Below are 19,895 nucleotides of genomic sequence, written 5' to 3' on the forward strand. Positions count from 1 at the left end.
CGATGTGCATTTTCAGACATGCACCAGTTAGAAATCCAAAACAAATCTTTGACGATGCACTATGGCAAATAAATTATGTATGTTTCCTTTTTTAATTTCATTTTGATCTGCCAACACACAAATTCCTCTGCTCCATTTACCATTGACGTCCTACAAGGGCTTCATGAAGACTGTGATGTCTCAATTTATTTTGGAGGATGATGTCATGACATAATGAGCCTTTTTCCATGTTTAATGTCACTTCACATGAATTCAAGGTACATTTCATTGAGCTATTTGGCTCCTATAGATTTAACGACTAAGCTGCAATGATGATAATTGGTATATTACAAATTACATACAAGTAAACATAGTGATAATGCTCAACTTATAGTTGTGTAGGTTCCAGCTCTTGTTTACCAAATTTTATTCAATATGTTGGATTAAATGCTTATTTGTGAAGATCAGATGGTATTTATTGAATTAAAGGCTTTATCCACACAGCTTAAGTAAAACATCCATTTCTCCTTTGAGCACCACACACTGAAATGTGACAGCAGGGGTTTTAAACACAAGGTTTTAAAGAGCTTTGGCCTGACATTTTTTTCCCGAGAAAATACATTTTTTAAAATGAAAGAAGCGTCAGTGCATCATATTGAATAGTCGGCACAAAACTCACATTCATAAATGAATAACAAGAGTTCTCTTATGTTCGTTTTTTCATAAGAGCATAATCATAAGAGCCAATGCTCTGTGAGATGACAAAATGGTTAGTAAAATATGCTGTAAAGGGTGAGTGTCAATATCACTCTTTTATGAAACATTACACCCAAAATCATTTAAGTTTCATTTTTGCCATTCAAACAGTGTAAGTGGAACGATCTGTTAGCCTCTGATATACTACCATGGGGGAACCATCGAAAGATTGAGATTATTTTAGAATAATGGAAAAAATACAAAACAATCAGCAATTACTAATACCAATTGAACATATTGGACATTGCATCACGCCATGAAAACACATCAGCATGTGCTGATTTGTTTTCAATGGCGTCAGTGAGACACCCGTGTGCCTCAGTGTGTATGGCATAATATTGAAGGCTAGTTTCCATAATTGCCTCTGGTGACATCAAGATGATGGATATAATCTGTCATAGGGAGCAAATGCTGCAGGCCAGGGGCTGTTGCAGCTCCCTTGCCATCTGTTGGCCCGGAGTGGGCAAAGGGTGTGACCAAGCCTCAGGCAAGATTACAAAAAAGCATATAGCATAGGTTCTGGTTTGCCCAGGTCGTGGTATTGAAAATGGATGAAGAGATTGGCTAGAGCTTTTTAATCACTACAACATATTTGTCAGATGTGATTGTACTCCATATGAGCCAAAGTTTGTTCAATACACAGGCAGAAAGAAATTTCTACCTGTTAATAATTTCAAAAATATGTTAATAATTTTGTTCGACCTATTTTTAACATTAGCTCTAAGGATGTTTAATGTTGAATTGACACCAATGTTACTGCCTTTCAGTTCTCTAATTCATTTGACCTCAACCTCACGGTTAAAAAAATGGGATTGTACAAAGGCATATTGCTCTGGAGACTATAAATACATACTCATACAATTCTTGGAATACCTTTGAAGCGGCAATATTATGGCCAGGAATCTGTAATATGTTTAAAAATGTAATGACAGATATGATCTTAAGAAAAATTAAGACCAAATAATCTGCGGGTCTCATCGCGTAAAGCTCCTGTTGAAGAGTATCCACTGCGTAAGATTAGTTGCCTGAGGATTGATTCAAACCCCCAGATAAAGCTCAGGTCTGAATACCGGCACATACAGGATTAGTGTGAAATCTAAGATTGCAGCCTTAGCTTGTCAAACAATAATCCAATGCAGGACCAAGACCATCAAAGAATGCCTGAAGGCAGATACTGTGGCTACTGGATAAGAGAAGTAGTGCATGGATGATTACTATAAAAAAGGATTGGAACGATAAACTACTGTTACCAGGTCATCCACAACAAGAGATTATTAACACATTGAGCTGCACGTAGACAGTGCAGATACAACTAATGTTGTGTGACAGTACTGCTAAAAAGTTGCTGTAATTGCATGCAGCATTTCAAGGCAAGTAATATGAAAATTATTGCAACAATCCAATAAATGAAATTAAATCAAACATATTGCCATGCCGTGCCTGTTTCACTGGGGCCAATCATGCTAAAAGCGAATTTGAATGTAAAGCTTATTCAAAAATGAAAAATGACTGAATTGAAATGGCCATCAGAGAGGAATTCAACCAGGAGGACAATGCTAAAAATACGAGCTATTCAACGGTAAGGACTCTGAATGCTTTTCTTTGAACAGAAGCCAGACACAAAGCAATGTCCTGAGACTGAAACGTCCCTCTGCAGGAGCTCTCAGCGGAAAGGTCGTCAGGTAGAATCAAACCACAGACAATGACATCTCCCAGTGCACATTTTTTTAATGCCTCATTCATCTTGCTGCCTTCATCACAGAACACCTCTTTAATCAAATGGATCAACTCAACCGTCTCTTTGGTACAAACAGACAACAGCATTATCCTAATTCAATTTTATTGATCAATCCAACTCTTATCTGCAACTTCATATGCATGGTGAATGAGAGAATAAGGAATATTTAACATTCTAACAGTGATGACCGATTCATTTTGGCACCAAAATACATATTTGAAACATCGATAAGGTGTCAACTTCAACCTATATTTGGAATATTACCGAATTAAGAATAATGGAATGAATTGAAATGTGCTTTTAAGCGGTGGCTTTCTCTACTTTCAGAAACCTATATCAAAATCACTTCTGTTTAATAATTAACAAATCCAGATTTTGGGCTGCATTTAATTGCATATCAGTGGTGCTGCCCCTAGTGATTAAATCATTTATGCAAAAGGTAGAAGGAAATGAAGGCATTTAGGAAGCAGAAGCAGAGGAATAGAGATCCTCATACAGTGGCCAATGCATGTATCATAAAACTTGATTCACAGTTCAAACATTATTTAAAAACAATGATTTAAAGACCAGCTTACCTGCTGAGGCTCTCGTGGTGTGGTCTGTTTGACCCGTCGACTCGACGCAGTGGTGGTGGTGAGCTCCATAATGGTCGTGGAAGTTTCGGACCGATTGGCTGTGGTACTGGACTGCGGTGTTATAGAAGAAGGCGACTCTCCTACAAGCCGCGCACTGCCCTGGATCTTAATGTTGGGGTCCCCCTCTGCGGCCATGTTGAACACTTTCAGGCCGTTATAGTAGAGGCCTGAAAGTTGGCCCTGAAAGGATCGAGTCCGGTCTCGCTCCCAGCCACCAATCTGTATAGTAGTTTGGCTGTTGAAGATAGTAAGCTGCCGCCCTGTGGGAAAACAATGTTACATATACACATCTGTTGGATTGCAGACTTTTCAAGTAAACAAAAATACCAAAAAAGATAACACTCGCCAGTGGCTAATGAGACCAATAAATTACGGGTTGTAGAAGCAAACCCTGGCAATTTATTGCAGTTACTATGATGACATGCCTGTTTTATGAAAAAACAAAAATACGAAAAAAGAAAATGCAACTTTGCTAAAAGGTTCGTCTCATAAAAACAAGAAATCGTGATTCGGTAAGTGTAGCTATATGTCAATATGAATATATTAATAAATACATATATATATGTATAGCATTTATAGAATCGATAATGCATTTAGATTTTTTTTCTATAATTGTGTTTTTTATTTCAAGTTTTAAAATTTAAGAAATTTGAACACAGCATGAATAGAAAAAGTGACAATGCGGCATTTTATAGTTGGAGGCATCCAGACTCCTTTTAGCAAACGCAATCAAAGAATAATAAACTAAAGAAGGTTAAGCATGAAAAACAACACAAAAACAAATAAGAACAATGTGACATGGAAGTTGGTTAGAGCAAAATAAAGGAATCAAACATAAAGGGGGGTTCATTTCACATTTTATGTGAAAAATATGAATTGGTTATTACATTGGAAAATCAAAGCATGCACTCATATTGTTTTAATGTTACAGTTCATTGAAATAAAGCCCTATACACAATATGTTAAAGGGACTCCAGAATTTTGACGCCAATTCGCATTGTTCTCTATTTATAATTTCTAGCAGTTTAATCACAAACATTAAAAGGCATCTGTCAAAAACATGGAAAAAAAAAACAATGCACATAAAGTCAAAACAAATAGTAAATTTATAGTTATTGTTTAGAAGTTTACAGCAAATTTACAGCAAAATGCTACTATAATTTATAGAAATTTTAACAATGTTGATTTAAATTCATATTTATAGTCCCTTTAACTATAAATTCACACACGTATTAAAACAGCTGACTACCAAATACATACATTATTACAGTAACATTATATTAACTATTCAAATCATTTATTTTATTCATGTTTTATTTTATGTTTAGTGTTTACAAAATATTGCAACAACTTAGTTATGATGAAATTATTCTATTTGAAATTTTAATCAGTGATTTTACCTTTGTCGAGTAGCCATTCGTCAACTACTCGACCAAGTCGGAATGGGATTCGCTGTCTAGCAATCGCCAGGCGTTCGTTATCATTGTTGCCTTTAAAGTTTAAAGAGACATTTCAGTGGTTACAATCTGTAAGGTCAAGGGTTCAAACGTTCATACTTCTACAGCTAAACAACTGCACATTTACATGTTTTATATTGAAAATGTTTTGTGTATTTATAACAAATATTTAATGAACCATTATTTAAACAAACATTTAATTTATTTTATCCAACAAATTAGGTCTACATTAATTGAAATTAAATGGTTTCATCCTTTGGATTAATAAAGCTAGGTTATAAAACAAACCACATTACAAGTTTCATTGTCAAGTCTTGTATCCACCACATTTATCTTTCCACTCTGAAAATTTTAAAATGCTTTTTTACTGGTTAAGTACATACATTTTCAAAATAAACATCACTTAAATTTAAATGATGTCACCCTTGGTTGTTGGTTTGAAAAGAAAATGTAACACATTACAAATATCAATCTTGTAATGAATAGCCTCGATGACAAGAAATAAAGTCTATTTACAACATGTAATATACGGAACAGTAAAACAGTCAAGATGGAGCTATACTGCATAGTTATCTTTCGTAAAATGGATTTGACAAAAGCTACACGGACAAGTGAGTGTCATATGTTTGCATGGGCAGGGTTATTGCGGATGGAATAGTGCTATTCAGTAAATAAGTGTCAAAGAAGTGCCACGGGAGGAGAAGCATCCTAAAGAAACTGCCACTATTACATTGAAGGGCCACTCGGCATAAATGAGGACAAACTCTGCATCGACCTTTTGTCGGGCCCACTAACTTCACCAGAGCTAAAGAGAGAGTGCTTTCCCCTCTCCTATTGTCTGCAGGGATTGAATTCAGTCCGCTTCATTCTTCTTGCAGATTGACAATGTTTGTTCCATCAACTATATTAATTCACCCTGTGCAGATTAAAGATCTGCTAGCTAACAATGCTTTGGAGGTGAATGGCCCCTGAGCAGACAGGAACACAGAGACCTGAAGGAAAGTAGGTCTTGGTGGCAAAAAATAGGAAAAGAAAAGAAATGTTGAGACATTTTTCATTACATCAGCTTGAATGGCTACAAAGGCACAGCACCTTTGAAAAGGATTTAAAACTCGTTTCTTGAGTTCATTGAATTTGGCTGCAGATTGTGTCAAGTTGTCACAGGATGTTTATAGCAATTTTATTATTTTTTTATTTTTAGAAATACAATATAGCGATCGATCCCTTTTTTGTGAGTTGATTTATATTGTGTAACAAGTACATATAGAGTGAGAAGTGACATTTACAGGCTTTGCTCATCGTTTCCCAACTAACATGTTCTCACAAAACTGTTGTATGAAATTGTATAAAAATCATGAAGTAACTCACAATGTGTATTTTACCTATAATAATAATAATACAATCACAATAGAGTGATTATGAATATAAAACACCGTCATTACCTCTGAATAGCGAAAATTCACATTGTTAAAAAAGAATAACAATAAAATAAAAACATAATAAGGAAAGGTGCCTTTCGGCTAACGCAGACACAGATAATTCAAAATGTGTCTATTTGTGAGCAAAAATATTTTTTATTTTCCGCACTCTAGCAAATTGGATGGGTGTCAAACATGGCCAGTCTCATATTGGGGTCAATTAAAAGAGAATATAATCGCGTTATGATAATGTATTGATCCCCACTGTGGCACATGAACAATGCCATCCGCAGGCCACCAAAGAGAGCCTGTGACTATTGCCTAGTGGTGATTTGGTTTAGTATGAGATGGCCAAGCTTATCTACTTTTCCAGACAGCGGAGATTCAGCTGAGCCGCCCCAAATGACCTGATTTGGTCGGATTCGTTTCATTTTGTTTTTTGGAACAAAGTTGTCAGTACAGATACTAGGACATTTCCTCTATCGATGGAATCAGAACACTTATAAAAGATAAAACCAGACAAATCTCACTATAATTTTTGATTAATTGATTCCAATTCTTTGCCCATGGTGTCCATTGTACTGTACTTAAAACTTTCTGGAGGCAGCCTGAGCAGGTTCATGAACAGAAGAGCGATGGGGAAATAAAATACAGCTATGAGACTTTGAAGAAAAAAAGCCAACCCCCACCATCAATCCACTCTGCGCACTCCGCACTGCAAGGTGAGGAAAAAAAAAAAAATCGGATAGAGGGTGAGATGGACAGAGGGGGCAGGGGTGGTCAGCTTGAAGGTAAAAGGTACAGAGAGAAAGGGAAGTGAATGCAGGGGGAGTCATGTAAGTGCACTGTGTACTGATAACAGTAAAAAGAATAAGGCCAGGCGGGGACTTCTCTATTATCTTTGTGTGCAGTGCATGCTCATTGGGTACCGTAATAGGATGCTGCATGGTGCCCTGCGGGCCTGGCAACACCATTGTGTTGGTATTACTTTCATGGCCAATACTCTGGAGAAGAAGCCCTTTTTTCTTGTTTTTGTTGCAGCCCAGCCTTTTGTGTGTGGCGAAAAGCAGAGCAAGAATAAAAGGAAGAACCACAGCAAACAGAAGGGTAGTTATGCATCTGTGCGTGAGCTTTGAATTTTAGATTAGAATAATTACGCTAAAGATTTTTAATGGGGCCTCTTAAGTATGAAGGACGAGGCTTTTCAGTGAGATTACGATGACAACAGTATAAGTCTTGGTGGAACAATTATTGCCTTGCTTTCGAAAATGATTGCTCCCTGCGATGCAATCTGCACCTTTCTGTCTGTCGGACTTTCAAACCATCATTTTTGTGTCTGCCTTGCTCTATTGTAGTCACTGTTGATCCGTGAGAGGCCAAGGCCAAGGGGTACTATTATTGAGTGTATTAGTGGCATACATGGATACTTGTCAAACGAAAGGCAGGCCGAGTGAATGATGGCTTTGTGTGCTGGAGGTGACAAGGGGAACCGTACAGCAGTTGTAATTGAATGCAATTAGTCTAAATGACCCTAATGGAATAGCTAACCTTGGAATTATTGCAAATTGCATGTTTCTCAGGCTAAGGGTTGAAATTATAGAAATTACTTTACAGTTGATAACAAATTTGGACTACAATGGAACCAATAAATTTGATTGCCCCGCAGGTTGCGTAAGACAGAATCTAGAATGTGTATGTTCAGAATGAATTATTTTGAATTGAATTCTTTGTGTTCTTTAAAAGGAGTAGCCGCCTCAAGTAGTAGGGCACTATTTTTGTAAATGGCTGTAGTTTTCTTTGTTTAGTATTTTGCTCATCTTTACACAAGTAACTTGGGCGTAACGTAATGATTCAGAGGGGTTGTCCCATGCAGGTATCACATTCCTAAACAAAATCCCATGACAACTGCATTTGTGGCTCCGTCAAATATAGCACTACACTACTTGTGCCATGAGTTAGACCTGCTTTTAACTAGTCCAAGTCTAGTCTACTTTTGTAAACCAAATTTGCAGATACGCCAGGTGGCATGGCATGAATGCCCAAACTCACAAACACACTGAACAAGACCATCACCCTGAAAATGAAAATACGCCTGCTTTAACACCAAGGTCAGACTAGTCTCTGATAGTGTCAGGGGTGAAAGTGCCTCATGTTTGGTTGGTGTTTTTTTTCTTCTTCTTTTTAATACCAGCTGTTTACTTTATTCACTTGTAAGTTATAACCCATTATGACCTCAGAGAAAATGTGTTTCAAAATTCAAATCACTTGGACACTGAGTTCCACAAGACGTGTTCAACTTCAGGGACTCTCTTTCTATAAAAGACAAGGTAATGGATAACAGTACTGCATCATAGAAAACACCATTGTCAGTGATTGACAACTGAGTCATTACACATTGAACTCAACCTGTATCAAGATAAGGTTGACAAATAGATCACTCTTAAGTAACAAAACAGGAAAACAATGAAGTTGCTTTCACCAGCTTCTTTCTTTCATGATCTGCCTGTACAATGTTTGCAGTGCCAGGATTGACTATTAACACTGCTGTGCTTTCTCCCCCCCCCCCCCCCCATCTACAATATGTCAGAAATATTACTCGCCATGTTTTACCCGAGGTGATTAAGAAGGGTTGAGCACATTTGACCATCTTGCTTTTGGATAATTGCCACTGTCATTGCTAAAAAGGTCAGCAAACATTCTGAAAAAAAAACATTTGTCCTCCTGCCCAGACATTTAATTCACTCCCACGTTCAAACGCATGAGCTTGATTTGGACATGGAGAGCACACCCTTTGGGTGTACTGTACATATTTCAATTTGGAACAGAATGGGTATACTGCATGTTGGGGCACACAGCATTTAACATTCATTTATCCACAGTAGCTTTTGTCAAAGCCCTCTACCGTTCAGAGAGTTCAATTAATAAACACTGTGACATTTTAATATTAATGTTATTGACATGTAGAGATTGCACAGAAAAGTACCAGTGTTGCCGGGTCCTTCCTTAGCCAAGGACTCCACTCATATTATGTCAACTTCATGCAAAAACACACAATAGATTTAGCAACTATAAACTGGACATGTAATTCCATTTTATTTAATTTTACTGTTGCACTATAAATTCCCAATTAAAATTTAAGCATTGCTAATACACTAAATATAGGCAGATTTTGCTCTAGATACTCTACTAGTCACACTGTCAACAGTGTGGCTGGCCTTCCAGAAAGGTTGTATTTGATAAGAAAAAAAAAAAAAAAAACAATATTAAGAAACATCAATATGCACAGTGTGATTAAAGCATGTATGAAAACACTGGTATTATTCTACACAGCTGCTGGAAAGAGAATAACCAACAACATTACATAATCATGACAAGTGCAGTTCATAATCAACCTTTTTTTAAGTCAACCTTAATTAGGAAATTCATGCTTCTCAAGAGAGAGTGCATCACTCACCTTGGGGGTAGCGCTCAATGACCGGGAGATCATCCAACTGGAGTGTGGCATTACCCCCACTCCTCGTAAACTTGACTATGTGGTACTTTCCGTCGTTTACAAACTTTGTCGTCTCTTCTATGTTAATGTCGTCTGTTCCAACATTGAACACCACAGCAATGTTTCCTCTTTCCTGGAACAACAAGAACACAAAATGCAACAGAGGTGAGTTAGGGTGACTCATAAAGTAACTGTGCACAGTGAACATCAACAGTAAGTCAAAAATAATGTTTGAATTCACCTTGCAGATCCCTTCATGAGGGAATTTATGGTCCAAGTTGTCAATATGTACTACATAATCAATTTCCAATGAGTGTGTAAGCTAGTGTATGACCCCCTCTCCTCTTTGGAGATTCACTGAAATGAGCATCTGGTTGGAAGCTAAACCTATGGTAGAACTGCAGCATTCTGCATGTCATTATCCAGTCAGCACAGCCAACTCGCTTTGCATCTCAGTCTCTTGCCAACACTCTCAAATTAAATCATCAGCTGCCTTCCAAGACCTTCAGGTTCTGGTTCATTTCGGACGGTTCAAACCTTCTCAAAAAAGATAGAATTGAAAAATCAGTCATTCCAATGTCCTGTTTGCCGAAGCTGTCTAATTGAGAAAAAAATCATTCACAAAAACTGTAGGCCTTGTGTCATACTTGTGTTACAAGTGTGATTGTCAGACATTGATGTGGCAGTAAAACCTCACCTATGAGTTAATTTGTCTGTTTGAGTGATTTGCTCCACTTAAAATCCTTCAGGAAGAGTCCCCGAGATAGTAGCTGAGCAGTAAGCATCCTCCTGCCTCATATTCTCATTTTAAACATTTAGTCCAAGACAAGTATGAGATAAGAGAACCTACTTAGACCTCCAAAATCAGGACACAATAGTAAACGTCTTAGTAACTGTCAGTCTTGAGGGACCGACGCAATTAGTAAGTCTTGCTTTCAATAGCTCCCTCCAATTTACTTTGAATGCTTCCAGTGGCCTTGTTAAGGTTTCCAACTAAAATGTCCATAGCATAAACATATGACAAAAGAAACTATCCAGTACTGAAACAGATTTTAAGATGAAAGAGAACGAGCAACTAAACAGGTAGCACCATAGCCTCACAAAATGAACATAAAAGTCTTCCCAGAAGAGTGCAAAATACTCATCTGCATAAAAATAAAGGACTCCAAATTTAGTTTTTTTCACCTACTGCCATTGTCCTTCAACATTTGCTTATAAAATATAATTAAAGTCAATGTTCATCCATTATTAAGAGTAGTGGGAGTAACTTCTGATGCCTCTCCTTCCCGAGAGGCCTACACATGACATGTACATGCACTATATCAGGAAGACTCCCTATTTATATCATAACATAAAAAAAAAATCTTCAAACTGGTCGGACTTAAGTATGCAGTTCCGTCATGTTCTGAGAGCATCCCAATCCTGCAGCTTTAATATCTTATGGTCTGATGTCAGCTTGATTGATAGCTGCTTATATAAACCACGGCCATACTGCAAATTCAGGGCTGTTCACTTGTGCTGCCTCATGGGAGCAGACTGTATGGCGCATACATACCACACCCAGAATATTCAGCCTTGCCTGACAGTCTTCATGGCGTCTTGATTAATTGCTCATCATGCTGCAATAGAGTTTAATTAACTGATGAAGTTGATCCACTATTCTCCTCCAATCTCATCCCTGTTCCTTAATGCTTCTTATCCTCGCAGCTGGAGGGAGGAGTAGCCGCCGTAATATTGGGGGTGTCAGTCGCTCGTTAAATGTCCCCATCTGCAGTCATTATACAACCACGGGCATAGTTGTTTTAGGAGCAATAAAGCTGCAAAACAGACACTGCAGACCAAGCGCTTGAGTAGCATTTCTTGCTTCCACTGATGCCAACAAAAGCACAAGTACTGCATCTCACTCTTTATTAAAGTTACTGCAGACACAAGTTATAGTTGTATAAGGTCAAACAAAGCAAGATTTAAACCATGAACTGTTTACAGGCTCGTTTTACTGCCCACTCTACAAAGACAGAAATGTAAATTGCCACCGTGTAGGTCCTTCTCTCCTATTCCTGCAAAATAAGAAGCCCTCAGTGCTCATTTATAAGTCCTTTATGATGACCATGACTGTGCTTTAGACATCTTTTATAGCTCGTCAGCCCAACGCGACAGGACTGCAACCCATCATTTGACATTGTACGAGCCTCTGAGGCGCTGCCTGGCAGGTGGAGGAACACCTCTGCCATCCCTTAAGTATGCCTTTGTATGCATTTAATGTATGTGCACATGAGCAGGTTGACTTGAGGGAATATTATGATCTCACTACAGAGGCTAAATGTCTTCGTGTAGCAAGGACATGCAGGCCATTCTCCCCACCTTATCTTTTAATTACCCCTGACAGTCTTCTGCTTCTCTCTTTTAAGCTTTGTTAATGAAATTACAGAGCTAATGGAAGAATTAGGCACAAGAAAATGACTTCCCCTTTTTTCCAGGCATGTATTTCTGCTCCACGAACTGTACACTATGCAGTTATTATTCCATACCTCAGTAATGATGCCTAGGGGGAAAATGTTTCATCCGACAGTGTAAACATATCTACGCACACCCAGACTTGCCATGTAAATAGAAAGCAGCAAATTATATACATCTCATTATTAAAACAGAAGGAATCTATCAAAAAGGCATTTCAGGCTCATAAATGAAACAGAGATGTTGTGATTTATCAACCATAGTATGTCCGAAAAACCTGGCGATTGGGCATGTGCTGTCTCATCACTCATTCAATTGAGCATCTGCTTAAGACATCATGTTGGCACACAGGATAAAGTCTCAATATGGCATCATCACACGCAACTGCATTAAAAAAAACTAGCTCTCCTTGTGCATATGGGTGAGAATCAAGCACTGAGAAAAGAGACAAGTGGACTCCCTCTGCAGCAATGAAAGTGAACATTTTTAAATGTAGGCATGCTATATAACTCTGTGCAAAAGTTAAGTCTGTCATAGGCTGTTTTTGTTGTTTTAGAAGTGCCCTAATTAGTGCACATAAGAACAGTACAATGGTGCTTGGGAGAGAGCATTTGCTACAGTTGAGCTGTTAAAACTGTTAAACACTTTCAACAAAAAGTAGTTTTGCTAAGCAGATACTGCTAATGTAAATGGGATGTACCAAGTAATAATAATAGTAACAATAATTATTACTACTATTAATGATAATAACAATAATAATGTTTTTACTATTACTGTATATACTGTTTATCTTTTTTTATTGCTTTGAGTATTACTTGAGTGAAATTCGACAAAAAAGGGATTCTCATGGAGATGTTTATGTTCTGAAAAAGAAAATCAAGCCTTCATCTCATTGCGATGGTATCTTCAGCGTGCTGAGGAAAGAGTGCCTTTGCTGTGAGCTCAGCTCATTTCCAAATCAAACCCACTGGCTAAAGTGCCTAATTATCTGTGAAGTTGGCTTGAAATTGTTTTCATTGCGAGCAGACTTTATCAAACGGCTTTTCTGGAGGAGAGCTTCATCAAATATCTCAGAGTTACTAAATTATCTCTCTAGCTGCATCAGTTCCTTAAATGAGAACTCAAAGAGAATAACAGAAGATTTATGTACTATTACCTTTCGTCTGTGATTTATACATCTAAATCATAATATCACTTAAGACATGTAGAGAGAACATACACAATTATGAAGCAGTAACAAAAAAAAGCAATTATGCCAGGCAGAGAGTCGATAACAGAGGTTAGAGGTGAAAAAAGCCAGGAACCGTTCATCTCTTCCTAAAATGACATTTGCTATCTATAAGCCTTTTCTTTTGCGCCATCTTGAGCGGTGACACATTCCATCAAGAGAGGTCAACATATATCTGAAATTTCATTCTGTCTCACTCAAAGAAATCAATTCAGGTTTAAGGTGATTCTGCTGCCTGTCCACTTGTGACAGCTGGCGAGCAGTCGAGGTGAGTCGACCTTCAGCTCTGTCCTCTTCTCTCCACCGGGACCTCCCCCCCCCCCCCCGAACATGCCAGCGTGCCTCACATATCTACCATAATAAGATCAAACAGTAAACAATGCAGGGCGACTAGTTGATTGAGTTAACGAGGAAATTGTTGGGTATTTTTATTATTCCTACATCAAAAGAACAATTATTATGTATATACATATATTAATATGTTAATGATGTTAATCAAAGTCAACTTTGATTTTAAGAAAACTGAGGGGGAAAAAAAATTCACTTAGACAAATAAGTTCTACCCACGGAATCTAATTCACTTACTTGGATATTCCAGGACTGTGCTCGGCATGAGATTCCCTGTAATAATCAGGTACCTCTGCTCATAAATATGTATTTCTATCTTGTTCTACTGAGCTTTGTTCGGCTTGATTTGGTCACTGCTTGAACTCCTCAAGTAATTATGTTACATGGGCACATATCTTGTCAAAGGTGTCAAACCATGGATGTTCCTAATATCATCTTTTAATGCGTTTCAGCAATTGGGAAGTTACTACATCTTCTACCTCGGAAATTATTACCATCTTTTTAAAGGCCACTCTATAGCATTTCCCCCGGTTATTATGCTTATTATGATCATATAATTATTCCAAATAATTCCAAATGTAAACTGAAGTGTGTTAAAAATGTACACTGAGGATTTCAAAACGTGTTTAAAAAAGTTGAACTTTGCTCTACATCGTACAGAAATTAAGAAAGTGAAACTGTCATGAATATAACATACCGAACCCCTGAGCCCGACTCACCGAACCCCTAGGGTTTGATCGAATCCAGGTTAAGAACCACTGCTCTAAACCTAACGTTTACAGTTCCCTTGGAGATCTATATCTTCTCCAACAAAATTATTCTGATGCATAATGTGTTTTTTGTCAGGCTAAAATTATTATAAAAAAAACCTTGATGCTCCTTGCGCAAATTCACCTCACATATCCTCTTTAATCTTTCTTCTTTATTGGAAACCCAAAATCAATATCACTCCCTTTAACCCTCTTATTCTTATTAAAGATATATATCTTGTCTGAAAAAAAAAATGTTGCTTGTATTGAAAAACGATGTTCATCTCCCGTGCTCAATAACAAAGCTAAATAAATAGTGAGATGCAGCTAGTTTGAAGTTTGAAGCATTCATCCACCAAGACATACTATACATATCGATTATCCTGCCATGACTCGAAGGCAGAGGAGCCTATCATAGGGGAAGGTTGTACTTTTTACTTTTCCCGAGCAATTAATACAAGTCTCCATTCAGATTGTTTGGATGTAATTGCCACACAGGTCGGAAATCAGCATTGTATCTGGGGGGTTTCCGGTTTTGCAATAGTCCTGATCAGTTTATTTAATATCTGCTAACACTAATATTTTAGCATTTCACGGCATATTTTGGGTAACTGAAATTTTTAGTTCACTTCGATGCAGCATTGAGGGTTGATGTACTTCCATTTACCACATTTTTTCTGTTAAAATGGAGCACACATTCATTCTTTAAACTCAATTTGCCTGAAGACGGGGCTATTTAATCTATTTACCTAGAGCAAATAAATAGATGGCATTTTACCGTAGAGGAGCAAAGCTTGCTGTCAATTTGCTTCGACAATGAATAGCAGTTGCTGTTTCTACTAATTAAATATGTAATTCCTTACAAAAACGTGGCTGCTTTTGGCATCTGAGATTGGGTGAATGTTGGAACTTCCACCTCGCAACGTGTTGATGGCCATTTTGATGTGATTTGACATGACTGACATAAACTGTTCATTGCCTTGATTTAGGAAACGGTGCTGTTCAATAAATAATAATGTAGATAGTGTTTTCTGATGAAAATGAAATTATTTTTGGACTATGACATCAATCGTTTTTGAGTGGATGATGGAGGATGCGCATAGATAAGATTTCCGCCTTACCCCTTAAGTGGATTTCAATTTCAATGTGTAACGCAAGTTGCCAATGATGGTTGCCCTAGGCAAAATACAGCAAAATATAGATTCATCTGCTCATCCACGCAAAACGGTTCATATACCAAAAATAATACATAAATAAAGGTCATTTCTCCATGTACGTGACTCAAATTGTTCACAAACTGTTGATAAAGAAAAGTGAAGTAAATTATTTCCTTTACTTTTTCGACAGTCTGCTTCGAGCCATCTAGAAATTTGTACAGCGCCTCTGAAAAAAAATGAGGGATGATTGTCTGTTCACTGGTCCTGTTTTAGAGGAGTCCTGACCCATCATTTTGTGCCTGATGGCTGCATACACACTGCGCTGCATATAAACACCACAATGGACAACATATAGCCAACAACATGATGTCTCCTGACCCTGCATGTATTTGACAGAGGGAAAAAAAAAAAAAAAACATTCTTGGAAAAATATCCATCCAACATTTTTAAAAAAATACAGGTCATATTCCAAATTAAAAAGCAAACAAACCAAGTTGTGTATGAGTTCCTTGCTGGTAACGAAGGCTATGTTTTTGGTTCACAAGCTAAGCGAACAGCCATCAACACCATGCCAGCTTCCCTTGACACACCATACATGCATGCGTCACCCACCTCTGCACTGCTAGGGTGACAGTGCAGTGTCAAAGAAAATCCTTGTTAGGGCCACGAAGAGCAAGGTGACACGTCTCGGCAGAGCTGCCATTTAAACAAAGTAACCCTTGAACCCAAAACTTCAACACACATATTTAAAACTACTAAATAACTTTTTAATTTGGGGGGTTAAACCTTTTCTAATATATTTGAGTGTTATCTTATCGGAATGGCACAAGGGAACAGGTGCTCGGGAACAACTGGAGTACTAGAGTGAGTACCTGCCAGTGCATACATCAACACTTTGAACGGTGACGGCATGTAGGCTCTAAGTGACAGACCAACCAGGGGCTTTCATTTGCTACAGCTTTGACTCTGCTTCTCGTTTCCTCTTATATTCATAGCTTGACGCATGAAAAAAAAAAAAAACTGTGAAAAGAACAAGTCTAAAACAGCAGGATAGATTGCTGGGGGATGTCGGCATTGGTGTTATATTGAAGTTGATTTTTCAAGGTCTAATAATGACAGCATTTTATATGCATGGCTGAAGTATTGCTTGGAGAAAATAAATAAGTCTGGCCTCTTATTTTCACAGTGATGTTGCTCAGACCACAGAGTTGATTATTTGACATTCATGCATTGTTAATCATTACTGACTGGCCCCTATTACCATGCACCTTGTAGCAATTGAATGGTCAACTAGACGAGCTATTGACACATTTTAATCGGTGCATAATCAGGATGCCAATTACACTTGCACTAATGAGAGGGAATTGATTATTACGGCAGGTCTGTGGGCTTAATCACAATAGAATTGAATTGAAGCTTCAGTGCTCTATTTTGTTTTTTAGCAATATTCCAGTCTAATGAAACTATGACCATTTCCATCCTGCAGTCTTCCCCAAACCAAAGCAACAAGTCTACGTAGTTTGTGTAATAATTAAGTTTGTTTTACTATAAAATATTCAGTCAAGTAACTAAGGGAACTGTGGCAGTACGGTTGAAAATAAAATTATAACTCAAACACAACTGATCATTAAATACAAAAAGTGTATCTCGATGAGGAATTTTACCCTTCTTTTGTGGTGAAAAATGAACTGTGTGGGGAAGCTCGTGATGCAGACTAGTGTCAGGCCAAGTGAGTTGAAACTGATGGTGCACATCATTAATAGTCTGAAATAGACTGAACATTTTTACTAGGTCGCACTGTTAATTGACAACGATACTTGGGCTGGTGCCTCGCAGCCTGAGGCTTTCCTTCTTTCCTCAGTTTTTGCTCTCTCTCACTTTGCTTCGATTTTAACGTCCTATTTATTACTCTCTTCACTTTGCCTGCTAGTGATTTTTGCCTCCTGCTCACATCCCTCCACACACTTTTCAATGCCATTTTTTCCTCTTTACCTCTTCAATCTTTTCCTATTGGGGACTTTACAGACAGAAGGACATGTGGCACACATACTACATATGTTGAAACGACTACCGAACACAAACGTTTGAAATTTGGTTCTCTTTTGAGACAGGAGTCTCGATTACAGTACAATGCCAGAGGTATCATTTCAATGCACCAAGACACTGAAAGAGAACCGGATGAATGAATTGCAACCCTTGGTTGTTATTTTTCATCATGTACATCTATTATTGATCTTATGAAACAGACGACCCTGGAGCAAAGGTGCAGGGAATGTGGTGTGCTTGATATATACATGGACATATGGAAGAGCACTGATATGATGGGTCCAGCTTTTCCACTGACTCCAGTTATTACCTTTCTCATGATAAGCACTGTATGACAAATTATCATGACAAGTTGCATCATTTTTCAGTTTACTTGAGCAAAAAAAAATCCTGTGTATGCTTTTCTATAATACATAAATCAAAACATGTCTCAATTCTTTTCTTCCGCAGTTGGGATACATTTCAGTTCACCTGTAATCCTAATGAGGACAAATTGTAAAGAAAATGGAGAGGCGAATGTATTCTGTAGTACAGTACTGAGATTGAGGATAAGAAAAAGCATGTATAACAATGAAAAAAAAAAAAAAAAAAAACACTTTTACAAATGATCCATGACAATGTTTTGTTTATATGCACGTCAGCTCCATTTAACATCACTCCTAAGCTCCGCGATGCATTTTATTCCCCGATACTATAGCCATTAAAATTCTAACTGTCATCTCTTGGGCACCAACAGATAAAATAAAGCCAAGGGGGACAGTTCAGTTTTGATAATTGAGAATCAGATAATGACTTTGCTGTCATTAATCTCTCATCCCGGTACCTGAAGGAATGAAGGAATTGATTTGTGTTGAATGAGAGAGTATTTGAGGACGAAGGTGTTGCACGCAGGACTAAAACGATGAAGGGATGGGTGGAAGATACAAAGCTGGTGGACTTCAATTGGAGGTAGAGAAAGCAAAACAAATGAGTGGATTAAGACTATCAGAAGGGAACAAAAGAACGACGAGGCCAGACTCCACACACTATCAGATATTACGGTGTGTCCAATGTCTGTTTGCTGACAAAGGCAGATAGATAAAAGTTGTCTAAATGCCTGGCCATCACAAGCTATTACTCTATTGCTCAACCACAGCTTCCTGCTTTCCGGACTCAGTGATAACCTGCCGGGCATCTCAGTGTCATGAAGGGCTCACCTGTCAGTAAACATGAGCATTAAATCATAACCACACATATGACTAAGTAAGCTTTTAGCATAGTGAGCCTGTAAAGAAGCCGCTGACCAGAAGGAGGATGGACGGAGTGAAGTTAAAGGCCTGAGGTTGTGGTGCTGCTGTCAGCTTTTAAATGTGGGGAGGCATTTATCATCAGCAAGGTAAGCGGGTTTTCTCAAAGCAACTCAGGCGAAAAATGAACAGCTGCCATGCCTGCGCTTACAAAGACCGCACCATTCTTTCTGCCTTTCACCAGCCTCGCTTTCCAGCAACAGGAAACTACTCAGACATAATGGCATTCCAATACTACGCCAGAGGCGTCAAGCTACAAAAAATACATGAACATATAGGAGAAAGATATGCAAAACAGACAGGACGGCAAGAGCCTATAGAAATTTCCTTCGGAATCAAGGTTGATATGAAGAACTGCGGACAGAGAGGCTCTTTATTAGACAGAGTTTGCCTCACATGAGGGCCTTGGTGTTACAAAGGCTTTGTGCATAGCACTCGATACCATATATGATTTTGTGGGTAGCCTTGATGTGGGTTCTTTTCTTTGAGTTTCTATAACTAGGAGAGAATTGAGGCTTTCCCAGGGTTGCATCGGGCATCCTTCTGAACTGGTGGTTTCACTCTAATACTCATTTTCTACCTCTATGAGCGGAGGGTTTGTGCCTTTGTTTCAATCCAATTCAGAAAGATTCGTTTTGCTGCGCCGTGCTGAGTGACGGGGAGGGCTGTCAAAAGCCTTCCCATGGGTGCGCTCACCAGGCTGTTCAGTACTTCTGGCCAAGGAGATTCACTATGCACATTCTATTTTATGGCCCTTTCTTATTCATCATAACACAACTTCAATTTTATTAACCTCTCCAGCCAAGCATACATCATTGCTTCTGCTGCCAGTCTATTTCTCTCTATTTCTATTTACGCAGCACGCTGCTCCACCCGCTTCCTCACGACGCCCATGAAGGCACATACACAATGCAAACTCGCAACCGTAATCGGATGTAGCAAGCAGTTAGATGGAGGGAATTGATGCATTTCTTGCACTCCAGGCTCGTCTTTATCTTTTTTAATAAAAGGTGTTGCTTCCCTACTGTGCCTCGCTTTGGGGTCATATCCATCTAGTTTCTTGTTCGGCATGAAATGTCGACAGGACCAGAATATTAAATTGAAAACACAACAAGCGTCACATCACCTTTACATTAGAAGCAAATCAAATA

General features: G+C 38.2%; 1 protein-coding gene across 33 annotated transcripts in view; it reads right to left on the bottom strand.

Annotated features, from left to right (window-relative positions):
• Nucleotides 1-19,895, bottom strand: part of LOC125978083 (neurexin-1a) — a 145,676-nt gene that overhangs the window by 14,024 nt on the left and 111,757 nt on the right. For 21 of the 33 annotated variants that reach the window (XM_049735101.2, XM_049735085.2, XM_049735081.2 and 18 more), the window contains 3 exons: nt 9,438-9,609; nt 4,509-4,598; nt 3,049-3,368 (listed from right to left, as the gene is read on the bottom strand). In XM_049735101.2, coding sequence (XP_049591058.1) covers nt 3,049-3,368; nt 4,509-4,598; nt 9,438-9,609 — 582 coding nt within the window. The remainder of the gene's footprint in view (nt 1-3,048; nt 3,369-4,508; nt 4,599-9,437; nt 9,610-19,895) is intronic. The other 12 variants (XM_049735091.2, XM_049735090.2, XM_049735102.2 and 9 more) reach the window with 1 other exon arrangement.

The sequence above is a fragment of the Syngnathus scovelli genome, chromosome 12, assembly GCF_024217435.2.
Source record: "Syngnathus scovelli strain Florida chromosome 12, RoL_Ssco_1.2, whole genome shotgun sequence".
NCBI classification, from domain to species: Eukaryota; Metazoa; Chordata; class Actinopteri; order Syngnathiformes; family Syngnathidae; genus Syngnathus; species Syngnathus scovelli.